Raw genomic sequence first — 23,125 nt, 5'->3', positions numbered from 1 at the left:
TATTTTATTTGAATTTGTTTTGTTTTTCAAGTTATCCAAACTTTTTTGCTTTTTTGCTTATCATATATTTAATAAATTATACTAAGCTAATAGTGACCCCACTGCAAAATTATATCAGCTGATTGGTTTCAGAAAGGGTTCAAGTCTTAACTCTAGAAGACTTGTAAAATGAACCTTTTTCAAAAAAAAAAAAAAGGATTTCTTTAAGGATGCCCAGTCCTCTAGCATCCGATGTCAAATATCCTTGTGGCTATATAAAGCTTTAAAATGTCTTTGTCCATGCTAGCCATGAAATAGCGTGGGTGTAAAGGTGGCTGTCCGTTTGCGGTGTGAAGTATACTCTTGACCTATGGCAGTGACAAAGTGAAAAATGGCCATGACCTTCAACTGTGAGCGCAGTTTCTGGGTCTGGACTAAATGTGCTCTAAAAAGCAACAGTTCAGCCAAACATAAAATTTTGGCCATCATTTGTCGCACTCCACTTGTCCCAAAAAGGTTTAAGTTTTACTTTTAGTGAAGACAAAACCCGTAGTTTTTGACTTCCATTGTCATTTTTGTTTTTTATATGATACAACAGCAACGTTTCTTGGTTATTACGCTGGAATGTAAATAAAGTTATTACACATCTACTTGGAAAATAGCAACTTTTTAAAATATCCATCGAGCAATATGCTAATAGTCTAATCTGATTCAATGATCCACGCTAAGCTAAGCTAAAAAAAAAACCTGCCAGACCTGCATGGAGATTGGCAGAACACTGTTAGACTTTTATTGTATGCCTATGGTAGCTTACTGGCAGCACTGTTGCCAGCAAGTTATCAAAACTGTCTCTTTACAGTAGCTTGACTGTAGATGGGTTTCACAGTACTATCTTCTTACGGCAATATTTCAATATTTAAACGTTTAAAAATAGTAAAACTAAACTCTAGGATAGCACTTTCCACTTGTCCTAAACCTGTTTGAGTTTTACATTTGTTGAACACAAAACCAGTAGTCATTGACTTCCTTAATACTTCCTTTATTTTATTTTATTTTATTTTATTTTTTTTACTATGAATGTCAAATAGCTACTGGTTTCCAACATTCTTAAAAATATTTAATATTGTGTTTAACTAAAAGATTTTCAAAAACGTTTGGAACTATTTGAGAGTGAGAAAAACATTAGTATAAACACTGTAAAAAATTGACCTTAAATTCACAGCAAATAACCATGTTAGTTTAGAGTAATTTACTGTGATTTTGTTACATTACAGTAAATTACTGTGAAATTATAGCCATATAGTTTACTTCACGGTAGATAGTAAAGTCAATTACTATGATTTCACTGTTTTATTTTATAGGATTAACTATGTTACTGTGAAATAGACTTTTCTGTGCTATTCATTCTGACATTTACCCTGACTTTTAAATTATTTTGGATGTTTAATAGTGTTTCGTTTTTTTAATCAATTAGTTTTGTTCCAGTTTATAAAGGCCCAATATCAATTCTAATTTTGTCCCCCTACCCCTTCCCCTTAGCCCTTGCAACTTAGGGTTAAGGGAAAGGGCTTCAAAATTTACCCCTAAGAATTGGGACAGCACTACAACACCTGCACACGTCATTATATGTCCTCGCTATCTCGTGCTTCATATGAGTTCAGATGATGGCGACTACTGTAGTGATTCCAGTTGTGTTATTTTTTGGTATTTTTCTTCAGGAAAAATCATTGTTTGAAGGGGTGTATACCCTTTGCCCTTAGCCCTATGCCTTCAAGGTAAAGAGAATTGAGTAGCTACTATCCTTTAACAGGAACGCACAAAACGAGGGGTAGGGGTAAGGGGAAGGGCTAAGGCAGGGGTCACCCATCTCGGTCCTGGAGGGCCGGTGTCCCTGCAGGGTTTAGCTCCAACTCGCCTCAACACACCTGCCTTGATGTTTCTAGTATACCTTGGAAGACTTTGATTAGCTTGTTCAGGTGTGTTTGATTAGGGTTGGAGCTAAAATTTGCAGGACATCGGCCCTCCAGGAACAAGTTTGGTGACCACTGGGCTAAGGGGTAGAATTGGGATTGGGCCAAAGTTATGTTTATTATAAATCGTTTCATATTTTCATGATAACACTATAAAATTAAATAAAGGTGCAGCGAACCCAAAAATTGAAATTTACTATGACATTCATGTTGTTTTAAAACAGGATGATTTTCTTTTAAGGTATTTTTGAAGATGTAACTCAATTGTTTTTGGTCCTGCAATAACATTCTGTTATTTCTAAATATCAAAAAAGTGTTAATACTAGCATAACATTTATTTTTATTAGCATCTATGTTGAATAAAATAAAAAAGGTTAAAGTCCCATTGAAGATATAGGCTTTTTACAGTTATTTGCTGTAATCATGATTCCTGCCTTAATTTCACAATAAAATTATGAATACAACACATTACTGTGAATTTTTACTGTAAAATTCTACAAAGTGATACTAATGTAATTTATTTTGAAAGATTACAGTAACATGTTGTGAAAATCAGGACATTTTTTTTTACATTGTACTCATTTTTGGACAAACTATCCTGCACATTTGCAGTTATGAATTTGGCTTCAGTAGGAAAAGCGGTGCTGATTTATTCACACAATCTGCTTAAACACACGCACATCTTTACAAACATATGACAATATAAAATCACCTCTATTATGAGGGGATGCAATGAAAGAAAGGGTCTGGAAACTGACCGTTGTGTGTCCTGTCCAAATAGGCAGAATACTAGAATTAGTAGATATAATAGCAGAATAATGATAAGTCCATTAGAAGTACTGTAGTGCTTGCGGCTCTAATGATTTTCATCTGCTCTTAAATGAAAATAGGAGAACGCCAAGGGTGCTGGGGTATAATAGCGTCCTCCATTCATCTCCACTGCGCTCACCTCAACCGTCCCTCTCTCCGGGCCACAGCAATTACCACAATTATACCTGAATGATTGTTTCTGCTCTTTGTCTAATAGTAGCAGATTTAGATGTTCCTTAGATTGACGGCCTCTTGCGCAGACACACATACACATACACACACACACACACACACATTCAGTAACCTAAACACACTTGCTGAAGACGTCCACTGCATGTAAACGGTGTGTGTCCAATAGTGTGGGTGAAACTGGATCAATATCGTTCAAAATGATTTACAGCAAGTTGTATAGTCTATGATTGGCTTCAGTACACAGTCAATACAATTAACATATATATGCACAATAGCTAGGAAGATGCTATCTTTGTTTTCAGAGATCCAGATCTTTTCTTTCTTTTTTTTTCTACAAAATTAAGTTACTTTCATGTTTTTAATAACATTACAAATTGTTGTTGTTATTATTATTATTATTATTATTATTATTATTATTATTATTGTTGTTGTTGTTGTTGTTGTTGTTGTTGTTGTTGTTGTTGTTGTTGTTGTTGTTATTATTATTATAAGTTTATTTTTAAAAGTGCTGGGCAAAAGATTAATCATGATTAATTATATCCAAAATAAAGATTTGTTTTGATACAATATATTTGTGTGTATCATATTATATTTATTATATTATAATATATTGGGGCATTTTTTGAAAATAAACTGCATGTTAAAAAAGTAGGCTATATAAGTATAAAAAAATTGAAAGTATATATTTTTTTATATTTAACATTTTAGGGCCCTTTATCTTCTTAATGTTAAATTAAAAGCAATAAATTTACAAATAAAAAAAAACAAGTTTACAAACTAACATGTACAGCAGGAGTGTCCAAACTCAGTCCTAGAGGGCCGGTGTACTATGAGTGCCCTGAGTTCGGGGGGAGGCCAACGGCATCACCCGCAGCTCATTGAGAGGAGTAGGAACGGTACAGTACAGACACATGAGAGTCTTCAAAAATCTCCACTAACACCAAAAAAAATTTTGCACTAGGGGAGTCTGAAATGACATTAAGTTGGCAACACTGGACTGGCAGTGTCTTTGAAGCACTCCCACCTCATTCATGTGCAGTACGGATGGACTGCTCCATTATTCTTGGGGGCCCCCAGTTTAAAAAAAAACATTAAAATCCTTACAGTTATGAACAGACTTTACAACATACGATAGAAAATGTATAAAACAGCTATATGATTTATACATGCTTCTTGGCATTGGTTAGGGCACCCTAATTCTCTGGGGCCCTAAGCAGCTGCTTACCTTGCTAATTGGCTAAGCCTGCCCCGATAATAGATGTTACCTGTGTAGCTATTATGCACCGGACTGAATCAGCATCTGAATTTCGGTGCCTAATTTCATTGCCACTAGTGCTGCGACAAGGACATAAGAAACATCAGGATGTGCATCGAAGACACAGATTGGTACATGTTGTGTCACACCAGCTCTAAATATTTCATTCTAAACAACTTTGAGGGTTATGTACACCTTCGGCTATGTTAGGCGATTTTTGATTACCTTTAAGGACCACTGACACCCGCCTCGTGAAATGAGTTTTTTTTTTTTTTCTTTTCATTCGGTGTGCGGTATCAAAATCTATTAAATCAACACAATTCCACCAGTCCTTAGTTCATATTTTTATCCAACACCTAAGTTTGTCACGGGGCTTGAACAATGTGTTCCTGAATAAAAGTGAAACTCCCAAACTGCAGGTGAAGTCAAAAAATGAAACATTCTAAATGAAACTCCGGAGGAAATATGGATAGCGTTTTGATCAGGGTTCTCAAACTGCCAGCCCGCCTTCCTCCTCCTTCCGGCCCGAAACGCCCCAATGTGACCTTCACACCCTCTACTTTTCAGTTTTCTCGCGACCGTGAACCCTCCACTTTTCGGTTTTGTTGCGACCGTCAACCCCCCTCTCACTTTTTGGTTTCTCCTGATTTGGATGACAGCCTTTCCACAGGTTAGTTGTAAGCTAATAAATGTTAAATGCATTATCATTGCTTAATCAAAGACATAATCAAAGAAACAAATGATCAAAAGAAATATATTAATGCAATTCAATTCAAATATATAAAATATGAATTGGTTTATATTTGAAACTTTAACTATATTGTTCATTTAAAATAATTAAAAATTCTTTTTTCAAATGAAATATTTTTCTACAGTCATTCACCATTCTTTTGTGGCTCAAAAGTTCATCAGTTCAGGCACCGTTTTAGCACTGGTATTTATATATGTAATTTAAACTAATATAATATATCTAAATATAAATAAACAGTTCTCATATGCATGCATGTGTGTATTTATATGTACATAATAAATATACACCATGCACACTCAAATATTGTGTCAAAACAAACTTTTATTTTGGATGCGATTAATTGCAAATAATATTTAGCCAAAATTTAAAAATATAAAATAAAAAAGCAATACAAGATGTTTTTGTTAGTTTTAAAAATTGTGCTGTAATTTTAACATTTTAAACATTTAAACATTTTTTACTGATTTGTACTGTATGCATTACTGATTTATTAGATAAAATGTCAACACAAAAAAAGGCAAATGTGTGATCCGTTTTATTCCAGTAACATTTAAAATATCAAAATGCCATCAAACACATTTTCTGATTCTCATTTGCATAAACTCATTTGCATTAGCCTTTCTCAAATCTGACAGTCCTTCCAGAAACAATGAAGGTAGAAAATAGCAAGTAAGCTCAGTTCTTTCTGTGCAAGTTGCCGCATAATATTAAACTGCAGAGGTGGAGAGTGGCCAGTTCGGGCCCCGGGGCCCCCTGTGTGCTGAAAAATTAAAGCAGCCACTGTCTTTCACGTTTAATAATATATAGTCTGTTTACTTGGTAGTGACAGTCTACATACACAAAAACACCTGGCTACCAACACACAGAATTTCGGCCAGATTGAGTCATTTTGGGCCACAGGCATTAAAATTCAGTATGTTGATTTAAAAAGTTTGCCTTTGCATATCTAATAAATGCTAAACTTAATTAAGAATACAATGAGAAACACGTCAGCATCTCACCTGCTGAGTTCAAAAATACTACAGCACTATTACACTGATGTCATGAATGAATAGATCGAAAGTCGGATGGATGGATGGATAGTTAGATGTATGGATGGATGCATGGATGAATAGATAGATGGATGGATAGATAGATGTATGTATGGATGGATGGATGGATGGACAGATGGATGGACGGATGGATCAATAGATTTGTATGGATGTTGGATGTATGGATAGTTGGATATATGGATGGATGGATGGATGGATGGACGGACGGATGAATAGTTGGATGGATGGACAGTTGGATGTATGGATAGTTGGATATATGGACGGATAGATGTGTGGATGAATGGATGGATTGACAGTTGGATGTACTGTATGGATAGTTGGATGGATGGACGGATGGATGGATGGATGGATAGTTAGATGGATGGACAGTTGGATGTATGGATAGTTGGACATATGAATGGACAGATGTATATATGGATTGATGGACAGTTGAATGTAATGGATGGATGGACAGATGGATGGATAGTTGGATGGATTGACAGTTGGATGTATGGATAATTGGATAGATAGATGGATGGATGGATGGATGGACAGTTGGATGTACTGTATGGATGGATGGATGGACAGTTTGATGTATGGATAGTTGGATATATGGAAGGATGGATGGACAGTTGGATGTATAGATAGTTGGATATATGGATGGATTGATTGATTGATTGATTGATTGATTGATTGATTGATTGATTTACTTGGTAGTGACAGTCTGCAAACACACTCGCACACAAACACCTGGCTACTAACGCACAGAATTTCAGCCAGATTGAGTCATTTTGGGCCACAGGCATTTAAATTCACTATGTTAAATAAAAAGTTTGCCTTTGCATATCTAATAAATGCTAAACTTAATTAAGAATACAATGAGAAACACGTCAGCATCTCACCTGCTAAGTTTAAAAATACTACAGCGCTATTACACTGATGTCATTGCTGCAACTATTTAAAGCAAGACACATTAAAGCATGTAAAAAGGGACCAAAAAAGTTTTTGTATAACCAGATGTTATATTTAAATATGCAAATAAGGCATTATCTAATTAAGCATGTGCTAATTTGTATACATTTAAGCCACAAATCTGAAGTGAGGTTTAAAATCTTTGTTTCATAGTTTGAATCCTTTTGCAGAGAGATTGGGGAATCTTTTTTTATCACTTCATAAATCAAGTCAGTAAAAAAGCTTCAGAACATAGACATAAATGCAACTATAGGTTCATGGCTCAATATAGGCGGAAAAAATCATTTTGAGAAGACGATCTTTAAAAATATGCACTGCAATTAAAAACTACATGCACAAATGTATAAAGCTTGATCTAAGATGCACTTAAAAGTATATGTCAGATGTATTTTGTCATTCAAAAATGAGTATTTATTGCTGTAATATGTGTCTGCACTTATTGTGGAGACGTATTTCATGCTCCACATGCATCTCTGTCACCCTCCGACACTCTTGAAGATGCCACCGCCACACTGTCTGCTGTAGTGTGGGATTAGATTTGCTTTCCATAATCATAATGCCATAATTTGCTTAGTGCAGTCAGTCCACTGGAGAGATTTTATTCCAGCTACTGTGGGGAAATGAAAGCAGTTTTCGCCCACACAGAAAGCCAGACAGACAGACACTGCGCTATCAGCCTTGGTGAAGTCTGTCTTTTTTTATTTTCATAGAGAGAGAGAGCTCCAGTCTGTATCAGCATCTTATAAACTAGTCATAAACATTATTACAAAAAATATAAATAAAGCTTAGTTCCTTATTTATCAGGGGTTGCCATGGCGGAATGAACCACCAACTATTCTGGCATATGTTTTACGCAGCAGATGCCCTTCCAGCCACAACCCAGTACTGGGAAACACCCATGTGCTCTCGCACTCATGCTATGGACAAATTTGTTTTACCCAATTTACCTATAGCGCATGTCTTTGGACTCTGAGGGAAACCCACCCCAAGGAAACCCATGCCAATACAAGGAGAACATGCAAACTCCACACAGAAATGCCAACAAAAACCAGTCGGGACTCGAACCAGCGACCTTCTTGCTGTGAGAACACAGTGCTAACTACTGAGCCACCGTGCCGCCCTCTTGTGGATGTACAGTGGAACGTAATGCCGTGTCTTGCAGGACCACAGTGCACAGTGAACAGACTGTTCAGATGATAATTAAAATGACACTTGTATGAGGACTGAAATCACCAAATGGCCTTAAAATAACTAAATTCCCTACAAAATGTTCAAATACTTTCAAAAACTCATATTTTAAATAATATTTACAGCAGATATTTTTACTCTATTTGCACTACATTTTTGGCCAAGTAATGGTACTTTTTCTTAAGTATAGTTTTTCAGAACTCTTTACACCACTGTTTAATGTAGATAATGATATAGAAGCACTATGCTATTTTTTTTAGAGAGGGAGAGAGAGAGAAAAAAAAGAGAGCAAGAGTATGTGCGTCTGGAAAAGTTCAATCAAGCCATCTGCCATCATTTATTTTCAAGACGTTACCTAGTTCGATCCCAGACTCTTTCATGACAATCTATTACAAGGTTCAGTTGTTTTGACTGAATCCTCACAGACGTTCTCCACAGACCTGGATGTAGCACAAATTTGTACAGACTCACAAAAGAGTCTGCATTTGTTTATGCTGCACATAATGTATTCAAGCACGGTGCAGGTGTCCCTGCAATTGTCATGTTTAGATCCTTCTGCAATACATCAACACATTTACAGCACTGACATTGTTTAGTTAAAATTTCAGTCTTTATTTACTATGTCTATAGTGTGTGTCAGACAGCAGCTGTGTCAGGTCTCGCTTCTGTATTAGATTAGATATTACATTAGTACTATTTAGCACTTTTTTAACGCTAAGTATTTATTTTAAAAAAATTAAATGTACTTAATGTATTTGCAAGCATTTTCCCACAAATATCTGCTCTCTATATAAAATTAGAATTCTTGATAAAATATATACAGACTGATGCATGGATGGATGGATGGATGAATGCATGGATGGATGGATGGATGGATGGATGGATGGATGGATGGATGGATGGATGGAACCACAAATATCTAGATGGCAATGGATGGATGGATGGACGGACAGACAAACAAACAGATAGATAAATAGATATATAGATGGATGGATGGATGGATGGATGCATAGATGGATGGAAGGATGGATGGGTGGGTGGATGTATGTATGGATGATTAAGATAGTTGGACGGTTGGAAGGATGGATGGATGAATGCATGGATGGATAGATGGATAGTTGGAGGGATGGATGGATGGATGGACGGATGGAAAGTTGGATGTTTGGATGGATGAATGGATGGAAAGTTGGATCTATGGATGGGTGGCTGGTTAGATAGATAGATAGATAGATAGATAGATAGATAGATAGATAGATAGATAGATAGATAGATAGATAGATAGATAGATAGATAGATAGATAGATAGATAGATAGATAGATAGATAGATAGATAGATAGATAGACGGATGGATGGATGGATGGATGCCAACTTTTGCAACTTGAATTCAGAAACCTATGAATTCTAAAACGAAAATTATACAACTGCTGTTCGTTTATAGCTCTGTACGGCAACTGGATTTTCTCAGTTGTTTCTGTTTTTATTTCACTTCCCAAATTTTGGCAGAAACATCTGAGGCCAAGTTGATACTTAAACAGTGGAGTGCTCCATTATGTTGTCCGTCCAATGAAAGAGCGTCTCTTGAGCAATAAAACATTTCCCTAGGTGTGCATGCCTGAATGTTGGCCTTGTATTGAGTGTCTCTGTGGGAAGAGGTTAGAGACTGTCGTGGCGCCACACGCACCCCAGCTAAATAAAGACAAACAGCAGTACACTCACAAATGACTCTGTCCAGATGACACAGTGGTTAAAGATGTATGGGCAACTGGGTCAGAGATGAAGTCTGCAACAAAATATACAGTCTTGAGGAATAGGGTTCAAATATATTGCATGATTTAAGCTTATTCTTACCTTCTTGGATTTTTGGAGTTTTGCATGCAGCTGACTTCATCCATCAGTTATTCCCTGCTTCTGTTTGTCTATATACAACCTTTGCCCCCTAGCTTCTCACACTTTATGAAATATACATATGCATGTGAGTAGGGTAAAAAGTACACATCTGGTGTAGAAGAATGATTGCTCTGGATCCATCTGTGGAAGTCAAAAATGACCAATTTTTCTTGGTCATTGAGCCTTTGCTGTGTGCTGTGTAAATGCAGATGATCAGATATGAGTCACTTTTAAAAGATGATGTAAGCAGGTCATCAAAAAAAAAAAAAAAAAAAAATCTGATACAGCCACAAAATCAAAATTGACCATCAAGATCTGCAGTATAAATGCAGTCTAAGGCCTGACAGAGTTCAAAGTATTCAGAGATTTTACAGTTTACAATAATTTTATTGAATTATCAATACAGTAAAGACTTCTGCAGTGCTATTTTACATTTAATTATTCAAATTATCTACCTGATTATTATTTGACTGCCCCGAAAAACCATAACTCATTGTTTACTTTACTTTTATCTTTTTTTATTTGCTTGTAATTTGTTTATTACAAGTTATACATGATTTCCTTTACTATAGTATCATCCCATTCCCAATAATTCTAAATGAATAAATTATTTCGAAAAAGCAGTGTTTAAGAGATCCTGTTAAACTTTATATATAATCGTAATATTTATTGCAGAAAAACAAAATATTGCAATGTCAGGTTTTTCCTATATCGTGCAGCCATAATTGCTGTATATAGAGGGTCAGAGAGCTCTCAGATATCATCTAAAATATCTCAATTTGTGTTACGAAGATAAATGAAGATCTCTGAGAATTTGAACAACATGACGGAGCAATCAATAACTGAGTTTTACTTTCTAGGGTAACTACCTGTATGACACTTCTGCTTAACAGATATGGTAATTTAACAATTACTGGGAAATACATCAATAGCACAGTAAACTTGGTTAGGGTAGCATACTAGATGCTTTTGCTTGTGCTCAAAATATGTTAAAAGAAATCACTGAACTTTGGACTGTTACACATCCATCAAACATCTTGGTTTCTGTCTGGCATGTATTTGCAATGATTCCTTCTGAAGTGGTGTTGTTATTCTTACTAGGTAGCATGATGCAGTAAAATTTGTGTTAGAATATCAACAAAAATCATTCTTCATATTCCAACATGCTCTGCGCTGGCTGTTTCCATTATCGTTCAGATTGTGCAAGCTGAACTCTTGAATTGAAAGCTTCTATATATTGCAATAGAAACTTAATGGAATTATTATTGTTCTTAAGCTGGCATAGGTAGACATCGCATGATTATTCTTTAAAGCCATGGCTATGCATTTATTTTGTTGAAAATGAAGATGGAGGGGCTGCAAAAGGCCCTATTGCATTGCACAGCCCCCTCAAAGGGTTGTTATGTTCATTCAGAAAGTAAAATTGCATACCACAACCTCCCAGAAACACTTCACAATGAGACTTACTTCCAAGAAATGAAAACTAGATGTAGGAACCGATGTCACGTAGCCTACAAGCAATTGGCAAAGTGAACGAAAAGGATGTGGATGGGAGCTAAACTTTTGACCATAATTCCATGTGCTTTGTTTCATAGCACTTTCACATGGATACATGCTCAAAACATCCCCTTAATAGTATTTTATAAAAGCAATTTTGAGTTTTAAAGACAACTAATAGACATCTAAGCATAATTTTGGCTATCAATGAACATCTAAGACCTCTAGCAATGTTACAAAACTAGACTAGTCATCAAATAGACATATTAGACTGACTTCATATGTATAGTCGTTCCTGTGTATTTGGTGAATTGTCTATGTTTGGGCTATTTTAAGACATCTATTAGATTTAACCTGACAGCCTTGTTTTAGCCAACAGGTCTATATTTACACATTTTGTAATCACAAATAAATGCTTGCTGGGTCGACATAAAGTATTAAGTCTTTTGTGACTGTTTTAATGCATTTGACTTGACTTCTACATTTACACTCTGAAATAAATCTGACACAAAGTGTTTTGGAAGGGGTCAACAATGGAACCTTTTCACATTTCTGGGTTTCTCAGCAGCGGAAGTCGATATAGTTGGATAAACGGAGAGCACTTTGAATGGGAGATGGGAGATTACCACATGTACATACAATTGTTCTATCTGGTTCTCGAATCTGATTGGCTGATAGCCAAGCAATATTCTGTAATATCAGCACTGCTGCAGTCTCTTCACCCTTGTGTATTACTTTGCATAGAGTGCCAAGCAGAGTGAAAAAAGTCACTCCAGTTTGACAAATATTGCAGCTGTTGGACAACATAATGTACTTTTGAGGCTTTTTTGTTGAGAATTTAATTGTTTAGATTGCAACTATGCAGTTTATTTATAAGGACAGTGCTTTTTTTGTATTTTGCATTTATATTTGCTCAAATTTTAAAATAAAACTCAACAATAGATTTAACAAGACTTTCAAAAAAAGGAAAACAAAAGTATGTGATGCTGATAATGGCAACCAGTAGAGAAAACAATAGCCCCGTTCACACAGTGATACTGGTAAATATTATGAATGTCAGGAATGACTTTACCAGTAAATTTTAAAAAGTGCTGCTCACACAGGCAAATATCATTTACACATCAATTCCAAAATACAGGTAAATTCTGACATCATTCACCAGAAATGAGCTCTAAACGGCTGCGCTTGCATTTGTAAACATAATAGGGGTCAGGTTTTTGTTGATGATTTCACTTTAGCTTTAGCATTAGCAGCTGCTTTTGAGTCATCCAAAGGCAGAAGCGTGAATTGCAGCTATATGTTTACACATTTGACTACACTATAAATTCTGTGAATGGATAAGTATTGTAAACAACTTGGATGTAAACACATGGAGGAACACGTCTGCATGTCGATTTGTTTGTGCTAGCACTCACCACTCCTTCACATGCCATGCAGCTGAACACATGGCTTGCAGGTAAACTTACAGCGCTTATCATAAGCATTTTATTGATAGCCTTTTTTCCACAGTTGGCATTAATAATGAACATAGAAGCATGATCTGACTAACATCTAGCAGCTAAATTTGTCTGGAAAAATATTCAAAGGTTTTTATTTACATAAACAGCAGGGTGAATGCGTCTGAATGTTCTGATTGGCTGGAGTAGACTTCTCATATCAGTGCATTCTAAACCTGAATGTGCTTTTTTCAGCAATTTTCCTTCTGCACTTACACTGAGCAGCATTCTGGCAAATTACCGGTAATGTTACAACTTCTCTTTCCGGAAAATTGCCGAAATAATTTTAGTGGTATTTTCAACCTGAACACATGATCTGTGGAAAAGTCAACATATGTGAAAGCGGCTAATGTCAACTGTACCATCCAACCCGTAGACGCTGCATTAGAAAAGCAGTAAGATCCAAGGATGATACAATAGAAAGTATAGCTTAAAAAATGTCTACATTTTTTTAAATCTAAATAATAAAAATGTATAAAAAATTCAGATGCAAAAACCATTAAAATTTTTTCTTTTTTTCTTTTTTATGTCAATTTATTTCACTTTAAAGACCATAAAACAGCTTATTTTATGCCATAAAAGTGAGATTACTGAACCTACACACAGGAGCATGATAAAAATACTCATTTTAGAGAAAAATTTCAGATGATATTTAGAGGTTTTTGCCTTTAAACTTTTCAAATATATTAAAAAAAAGATTTAAGATCCTGAAACACGTAATAGAAGTCTTGTGAAAGGGTCTTTTGCCAAAATCAAAACATTTTAGATCTTGTTTACACCTGTATTTATCTCCATCCACTTGTGATCTGGTTCATGATATAGCATCTTGAAGAACATAATACTGTCTAATTAAAAAATTCTATATTCAATAAATCAGCCCATCCCCAATTATTGCACAGGAATCTATGCAGTCGTACATTTGTTTGCGAGTGTGTGTTTGTAAGCACATCACAACCTTCGGTTCTCTTTAATGAGTCTGAAGCATAATCGCTCATTACGACGAGCCTGCGAGAGCGAGAGGACCAAAGGTGCCCGTACTTTTAATAGAAACCACATAGCTTGTGTTTAATTATGGATGTTAACCCCTGGGCAGCGTGTACGCGCGCGCGTGTGTGCGTGAGATACCCGTTAATGAGTTAAGAAGTGTAATTCTCCATGCCAGGCCTTTTGTGACACCAGCCACCAGACCTCTTTTGGCTCCTCCAACAACCTGTCGGCAAAACAACTACCGCAGCCCCCCCTGAGAGCCCCCGTCTGACCCCTCTCGTTCTTCTGCACACTCACGATAACAAGCACCGGAGACGCAAAGAGACCATAATTGCGGTGTATCTTCTGAGAGCGTACAACCTTCTGTCTCGAACCCCTCCGACAGGCTTTTTCAAAAAACAATCTCTACAAATGCACTGATTTTCGCTCTCTACATCCAACGCTGGCGCCCATTAAGGGAGTTTTCCTCTAAAGACTTGCACTGACTGAATTTTTTTTTTTTTCGTTTTTCTCTAAGACCGCTCTTAAAACTTCGTCTTTCCACCCACTGACTCTTTCATATCTGTCAATTAAGATATGCGTCCCATAAGCCCCATGTACAATTTACACAATTTGGTCCCAGAGCACTTGTTACTGGTCTGCTCATGTAAGGTTACAGAAGGGCATTATCCCCACTTTGCTGCCATTTACTGCATCAGTAATAGCGACTCTGTGATCTTACTGTTGTATCTCAGCTCCATTCGGCCCCTCAGAGGCCCATCGGGGTGTTTGTTAGCTCCATTGACGGATCATTAAGGCTTTTAGTCGACCAGATCATTTGTTCTCTAATGAGAGGGAGAAATGCGAGCCCTGATACTCATCGATGATCAATCTCTTCTGCCTGTTTTAACTGTATCACTCGTTCTCTCTCTCTCTCTCTTCGCTGTCTGCATCTTTATCTCTTTATCAGAGATAAAAGTGAGGTTGGAAACGCTTGGGAACAATTAGCCTCACCCGTCTAATCAAATCTCTTGTGCGCAGCTCCTTCCACCTCATTTTCATAAAAACTTTGTGAATGTCCCAAACCGTGCATCATATTAACGCCCCCCTCATCTCCTACTTGTCTCTGCCTTTCTATTAACTAGCTCTTTAAACCTCTTCAATGTAAGACTTTACAATTCTAATTTGCATGCTATCCACCATAGTTTGCAAGATTAAGATAAATGCGTCCTTAGTCGCGGTATATGGGATATAGTAGGCCTGTCTCAAAGCTGCACAGATGGAGGCCTTTTTACAGTGGATTTTTGAAGTTTGTTTGCCTTTTCCACTAATCTCTGTGTGCTTTTTGGGATAATATGGCCTATTTTGTATTGTGCATTTTTGAAGACGAGATATTTAAAATGGTTCTCAAAACTTTCTCAAGTTAAAACTTGCAGACTTACAAAAAAGTAGGGCTAGTATGTAGTAGGACTTAGATATTAATATATTTGTTTTACTTCTATACATCCTGATCAATGTCATCCAATGAAAGAATGTTTATATCAATGGCCATAAAATAAACAAACACTACCTGACAAAAGTCTTGTCGTCGATCCCAGTTGTAAGAGCAACAAAAAGACGACTTACCATGTTTGTAAACATTCAGAATGTGTGCACAGCGAGGTGGCAGAAAAAAATGGGAGCGCTAGCATTTACATCAAGGGAATGACATCCGATGCCATACAGAGTTTGTTGTTGTCTTAGAAATAAGTTATATTGATTACATAGTATATATATATTATTTATATAATGCCTTCAGCGTATTATAACAGTTTGTCACCCAGTGATAAGCATAGTTGTTCTGCACAATTAACATTAAAGTGAGTGGCGTTCGTCTGACAGGTCCATTTGCGATAGCATCCTCCCAATGGATATTGGATAGGACGAAATGACCAAGCACCCAGCCCCAAATATACAATCTCATTGAAGCTCCAAGTGATTTTACAAGAAAGAAGTTTAAAGCCTACAAGTCTTTGGATGCCAACAGTTTTGTTCTGTGTGGTTATGTGCAACAAATAATATTCCATGATTATCAGATTCAAAACTTTGTAGTGCTAAAAACTGAGGTTCTGCCTAGCCAAAGACGAGGAAAAGATAGAGCTAGCGTTAAACAAGGCCTGTGTAATCATCAACAAGCAAAACTACTGCATTCTGACAGCAAACTACACCTGAACTTACGACAGGGTATGTGAACTTACACATAGAGATAAAGTTGGTTTTATATTCGCACATTTGGATTTTCTCCTTAATAATATAGTTTCATAAAAGTATTATTTGCAAACTCTAAATAGCGAAATCATATTAGCAGCCAATGACTATTAAAGTACAACATTGTTCACAGTCAAATAAACAGTGTTAATGCTGTTTTCAAGTCACACTTGCAGGTTATTTCAGGCCGAATATCCAAAGTGCCGTCGTAAACACTATAGGGAGTGTGTCACAAGTTGTCACTGAATGAATGTGTGAATATAAAACCAACTTTACCTTAATAAAACTTCGTCAATATAGATAGTCAATTTATTCAGTAGGCGAGGCAGTGGCGCAGTAGGTAGTGCTGTCGCCTCACAGCAAGAAGGTCGCTGGTTCGAACCTCGGCTCAGTTGGCGTTTCTGTGTAGAGTTTTCATGTTCTCCCTGCCTTCGCGTGGGTTTCCTCCGGATGCTCCGGTTTCCCCAACAGTCCAAAGACATGCGGTACAGGTGAATTGGGTAGGCTGAATTTTCCGTAGTGTACGAGTGTGTGTGTGAATGTGTGTGTGGATGTTTCCTAGAGATGTGTTGCAGCTGGAAGGGCATCCGCTGCGTAAAAACTTGCTGGATAAGTTGGTTTAATAAAGGGACTAAGCCGACAAGAAATGAATGAATTTATTTAGCTCCCTTTTAGCCAAAAACGTTTGCAGTTTGCATTGAAAGCAGTGTAGCGTACGGTAAATAATAAGTTTTCTATTTTTGGACTGTTTTCGAATTTGGCATTTTACTGCACAACACGTCTTGTTTACTATTGCTAGCGGTCTCTTTTTCCTACTGGGAACCCTTGTGATGTAGGTTGGTTCCCAACATAGTTTGGGAAATATTTAAAAAATCAAAAAAATCAAAGGGGGGCTAATAATTCTGACTTCAACTGTATGTTTAAAATATAAATGTAAAATGTATTTTTAATTACATTTATGTGTTCTGCATATTCATTATTACTCTAGTCAAAAACACAGTAAAATGCTAAATGTCACTGTATTTCATTTCTCCATTGCTTTCATTCTCATTGGAAGAGCTAAAAATGTGCTTCTTCAGATTAGAGAAACCAGAGAGATAGCACAAAACCATCTGCCTAATAGATCATTCTGACAGTTTAATTTTAATGCTTGATTATCATTCAATCTTATAATTGTATTATCCAACCGTTCAATTAATTTGGTCTATATTTACACCGATGATTAGGATCAGAATGGAAATTGTAGTCGTGTGGAAAAGTAAGCAGGCTATCAGTTGGAAGAGCTCTCCTGATAGTCCTCCTCCTGCTCCATCTGCTCCCGAACATCTTTCCATTAGATGAACGAGTACGTTTAGATGAGATCGAGTGCATGGATCCACTTTAAATCACCGGACATGGCTGTGCTCTGTTATAAAAGGAGCTTTACACATACAGAAATGACTAGAATTCCAATGAATGCTACAAAGTTTGAAGGAATCAAGCTTGTAAGTTAATCGGGGGGTTATTTTTGTCTCAATGGGAAATTGTATGTGAAACCAATAACATGGCATGCATTTTAGCCATGTTGATATAGTCAAGAGGAAATTCAAACCAAGCAACAGAACAATATTGTGCAAGAAATTGTGTAAAAGAGGTATTTAGGGTTGATGAAAACTACTAATGCAACATGATTTGTGGTAAATTCACAAGTAGACATTTCTTACTGAGTCCTTATAAGATGGAGTTTAAGTAAAGTGTGCGGTACATATAGAGAGAAAAGTGTTTCTACAGGTGGTTTGTCAAGCCCACTCACCCATGGGAGGCACACTCCTACTTGCACAATGTTTGTTCTAAAGATATGGAGTGGTTTTAGGAAAGTATCTGGTGCACAGAGAGAGAAAGAGTGTGTTGTTTTTTTTTACAGGTGGTTTGTTCAGCCCACTCATCTGTGTGAGGCACATGCACAATTTCATAATGATAATATAATATGCAGACTTAGTTTATACTTGTAATAAAATTATAACGAGTGCTCAGTTGTTAATATTATTTATATAAATATGTAGTATGTATTTATTTTCTAATCTATATTATATACATTTAATATTAATGTGAAAGAATGGAGTGGATGAATGGATGGATAGAAGGATCAATGATGGAAGGGTGGATGGAAGGATGGAAAAATGGATGGATGGATGAATGTAAGGATGGAGTGGATGAATGGATGGATAGAAGGATCAATGATGGAAGGGTGGGTGGATATATGGATGTATGTATGGATAAATGGCGGACGGATGGATTGATGGATGGATGGAAGGATGGAGTGAATAAATAGATGGATGGATGGATGGATGGATGGATGGAAGGAAGAATTATTGATGGATGGATGGATGGATGGATGGATGGACGGATCGATTGCTGTATGGATGGAAGGATGGAGTGGATAAATGGATGGATGGATGGATGGATGGATGGATAGAAGGAAGAATTATTGATGGATGAATGGATGGATGGATGGATGGATGGATGGATGGATGGATGGATGGATGGATGGATGGATGGATGGATGGATGGACGGACGGATGGATTGATGGAAGGATGGAGTGGATAAATAGATGGATGGATGGATGGATGGATGGAAGAAATATTGATGGATGGATGGATGGACGGATGGATTGATGGAAGGATGGAGTGGATGAATGGATGGATAGAAAAATCAATGATGGAAGGGTGGGTGGGTGGTTGGATGGATAGAAGGATCAATGATGGAAGGGTGGGTGGGTTGATGGATGGATGGATGGAACGATGGAGTAGATGAATGGTTGGGTAGAGGGATTGATGATGGAAGTGGGTGGATGGATGGATGGATGAACAGATGGATAGATGGATGAAGGAAGAATAGATGAATGTATGGGTAGACTATTGTATAGATATTTTTTTTAAAGTTTGGAATGTATCTTTATTCATCCTCATATTTAGACTTTTCATTATACAAAATGTTGGTGGATGGATGGATATTTCTAAACAAATACTTGAATGTATATATTCCTCCTCATATTTAGTCTTGAGGCTCTAGGTTTGCTGAACGGCACTCAATAGACAACAGGTCATGTTTGAAGTTTGATCTGTAAATATCAGCAGCAGAGCGAGGACTCAGCGAGTATACAGCAGTCTGTGAACATTAGCTGGTCATGTTTACCTCCTGCAGGTCAAACTGTTATTCCTATTCCCTATTCCTCATATTCTGTCTCTTCCTCTGTGTATTTGTTTTCTCCAGATGACGTTCCTCCATACTTTAAAACAGAGCCGGTCCCGAGTCAGTTGCATCTAGAGAGGAACCGGTTGGTCTTGACCTGTATGGCTGAAGGAAGCTGGCCTTTGGAGTTTAAATGGATCCACAACGATACAGAGATCACACGGTTCTCGCTCGAGTACAGGTCAGTGTATGTGTGTGTGTGTGTGTGTGTGTGTGTGTGCGTGGGTCACTCAAAAAAAGGATGCTTGCTGTTTGTTTGAAAGACTTGTTGAGCTGGATGACCTGACGAAAATATGATTATTGAGTATTTTTGGGGTCAGCTTAATTGTTTTATATTCAGTCTACTTAAATTTGCAAAAACTAATAAGCTAACTAATTCCTTCATGTTGTCCCAACACAAATTGATTATGTGGAACCCAGCATTTTTTACAATGTTAAGCAAGATTTGCTTTCAGAGGGGTTTTGGTGTTGTGTTAAACATCACGCATTCTATGTTGTTATACATCAAAACTAACATCAGAACTCATGTTGACAGAAAAGTGGATTTTATTTAGTGGCTGCTCAGACCACTTGACTTCATCTTGAGTTAGACTGAGTAATATTATTTGATTTCTGAAATGCCTTACTAAAACGTTATTTATATATTTATGTTAGCTGTTTATTTAGCTACTTACATCTCACATTGATTTGAGTCCCGGTTTGTTTTTCACTCAAAGTTTTGAGCTTAACTTCAGAGTTAGATTTGATGTTTTCCAGTCAAGTTCCAAACACTTCAAAAAATGTTGTTGATAAATATAAATTATAAAATAGCTCATGCAAAGTCTTATTTTGTAATTCCTTTGTAATATTTTGTAAAGTCTTTATTTTGATTCCTGCTGAGAAAGTAGGTTTTATTTTATAGAAAAGTTTAATTTTTATTTTGCTTAAAAACAAAATTCACACTTGTGATATTCCAAATATATATATGACTTTGTATAATATTTATTTATTTATTTATTTGTGCATCTAAAAACAAGCCAGTTGGTCAATTTGTTACAGTTTAAAGCAAAAATATTATCTCTCCTTATCATTTTCAAATCTTTCCCAATTTTTTTTTCAACATATAGTTTTTTTTTTTTTTTGCTTTTTGTTTTTTTTTTTCTGTAAATTTTATTTCTTTTAGTTTGTCTGGAACAAAAGCATTTTTAGGCTTAATCCTGTTAGCCTTCCTAAGAAAGTACAGGCTTCATATGGTCATAGAAAACTTGGAAAAGTCATGGAATTTGACATGGCATTTTCCAGGCCTGGAAAAGTTTTGGAAAAACAGAAAAACCCAAAAGTCATGGAAATTAGTTTAAAAAATATCTGTATACTTGAATTAGGGCTGCACGATATTGAAAAAATCAGACCTTACCATATTTATTTCTGTGATATACAGTTGAAGTCAGAATTATTAGCCCCCCTTTGAATTTATTTATAAAATTAAATTTTTAATTTTTTTCAATTTAAAAATTTTAAATTTGTTTATTTAGTTTTTTATATTTCCCAAATGATGTTTAACAGAGCAAGGAAATTTTCACAGCATGTCTGATAATATTTTTTTTCTCCTGGAGAAAGTCTTAGTTGTTTTATTTTGGCTAGAATAAAAGCAGTTTTAAAAAACATTTTTGGGACAAAATTATTAGCGCCTTTAAGCTATATATATATATATATATATATATATATATATATATATATATATATATATATATATATATATATATATATATATTGATAGTCTACATAACAAACCATCGTAATATATAACTTGCCTAATCACCCAAACTTGCCTAGTTAAGCTAAATAACCCAGTTAAGCCTTTAAATGTCACTTTAGTACTGAAGTACACTGTATAGTACACTGTATAGAAGTGTCTTGAAAAATATCTAGTCAAATATTATTTACTGTCATCATAGCAAAGATAAAATAAATCAGTTGTTAGAAATGAGTTCTTAAAACTATTATGTTTGTAAATGTGTTGAAAAAAATCTTTCAGTTAAACAGAAATAAGGAAAAAAGGAAACGGGGGCGAATAATTTAGGGGGCTAATAATTCTTACTTCAACTGTATATTGCATTGTGAATACAATTTCACCAGATGATTTAACAGGTGCATTTGGATTGATTGGGGGGATTTTGGAGATGAGTCAATATTGAATAATATATAACAAATATATTACGAGCAGAGATAAATAAAATTTAGTAAAGATAAAAGTGAATTATAGTTTTCAGGTATTCACTATTCAGGTACAGATATTGAATAGTAAACATGTGCATAGTCTTCATTGTATATTATTTAATCTTTATTAAAGTTACAAAACATTTCTTGGGGCCGGATGTTTTAAGATGTAAAATACTGAAATGTTCACAGTCACAGGCCTTCAAAGGGATAGTTTACTCAAAAAATAAAATGTACTCACTATTTACTCACACTTCAAATTTACTTCAAATGTTCAAAAATATTTACAAAAAATAAAAAAAGTTTCTCAGGAGGGCTAATTTTGCCTTTACCTGTACATAGTCATTTATAGAAAAGTGTTTAGAGTTATACGAGAGTAAGAATGTTTAGAGAAACTTTCTCTTTAAGGTTTGTACTTTAGGATGTGAAATAATAAATTTTTGAATGTTAAATTCTGCTCAATTTCAAATATCAAAATAACTGATACCTCCAAATTAGTAGAACCAATTTTGAACCTAAAATGAGTCGTCAATAATTCCAGTCTTACTTCTTGCATAAAACTACATAGATTGGTAAAAAATTTGTGCAATGTTGTCTTCATTGTTTGTTTGCAAACAATCTAACCAATCAGAGCAGAGAATGCTCATTGAAAGGCGGGGTTCAGTGAGACCAGATCATTGAATGAAACATTTCAGACACCGAGAAATAGAGCGTATGCTGAAATGTGTATAATGAGAGTGGTTTTGACTTTGGATGGATGTCAACCTGATATTAATGGTTCCATTAAATTAAAATAAAGTGTTTTCGATGTTAGTATTATTATAATTTGTTTTAAGGTTATCTATATACTAGTACGCTCCAAAACAGTGACAAAATTCCTGTTTAGAAGATATAAAACACATATAAACATGTAGGTTGTAAATAGATCAACTGTTTCAAATCAAATCATAACCAATTTAAATTCTCTCTAGTAACTGACATGCCCCGGCACTTAAAGACGCTTCTCGTTTGCTTCAGCTCAACCACTCTCACTGGCAGAACTGTGATAAAAGAAAATGCTATTGGCTGTTGTTTTTTTTTTTTTAATTGGGGAGGGCCTACTCTACGTCCCACCAACTTTTCATCTGACATTTACATTAAACATGGAATAGAAATGCATATTTCAGAGCTCTTTTGTGCGAAATATGGGCATTTTAAAAGGATTTTTCACCTTTAACTTGTTTCAAATCCTTATGGCGGTCTTCTTTTGAACACAAAAGCAGATATTTTGCAGAAAGCTGAAAACCGGTAACCATTTACATCCATTGTATTTGATTTTCGTGCATATCAATGCGGTTTTCAGGTTAGAGATTTCAATCTTTCTTCAAAATATCTTCTTTTGTGTTCAACAGAACAAAGAAACTCATGAAGGTTTGGAACCACTTGAGGGAAAGTAAATAGTTTGTCATTTAAATG

At 35.7% G+C, this 23,125-nt stretch overlaps 1 protein-coding gene across 10 annotated transcripts in view; it reads left to right on the top strand.

Moving 5' to 3' along the window:
• sdk2b (sidekick cell adhesion molecule 2b) overlaps positions 1-23,125 on the top strand; it is a 628,575-nt gene that overhangs the window by 416,256 nt on the left and 189,194 nt on the right. For all 10 annotated transcript variants that reach the window (XM_087276682.1, XM_087276677.1, XM_087276680.1 and 7 more), the window contains exon 2: positions 19,496-19,655. In XM_087276682.1, the coding sequence (XP_087132808.1) occupies positions 19,496-19,655 (160 nt within the window). The remainder of the gene's footprint in view (positions 1-19,495; positions 19,656-23,125) is intronic.

This window comes from Danio rerio, chromosome 12, assembly GCF_052040795.2.
Source record: "Danio rerio strain M-AB ecotype USA chromosome 12, GRCz13ab, whole genome shotgun sequence".
In the NCBI taxonomy this organism is placed as follows: Eukaryota; Metazoa; Chordata; class Actinopteri; order Cypriniformes; family Danionidae; genus Danio; species Danio rerio.
This window is presented reverse-complemented; position numbering and strand designations above follow the sequence as displayed.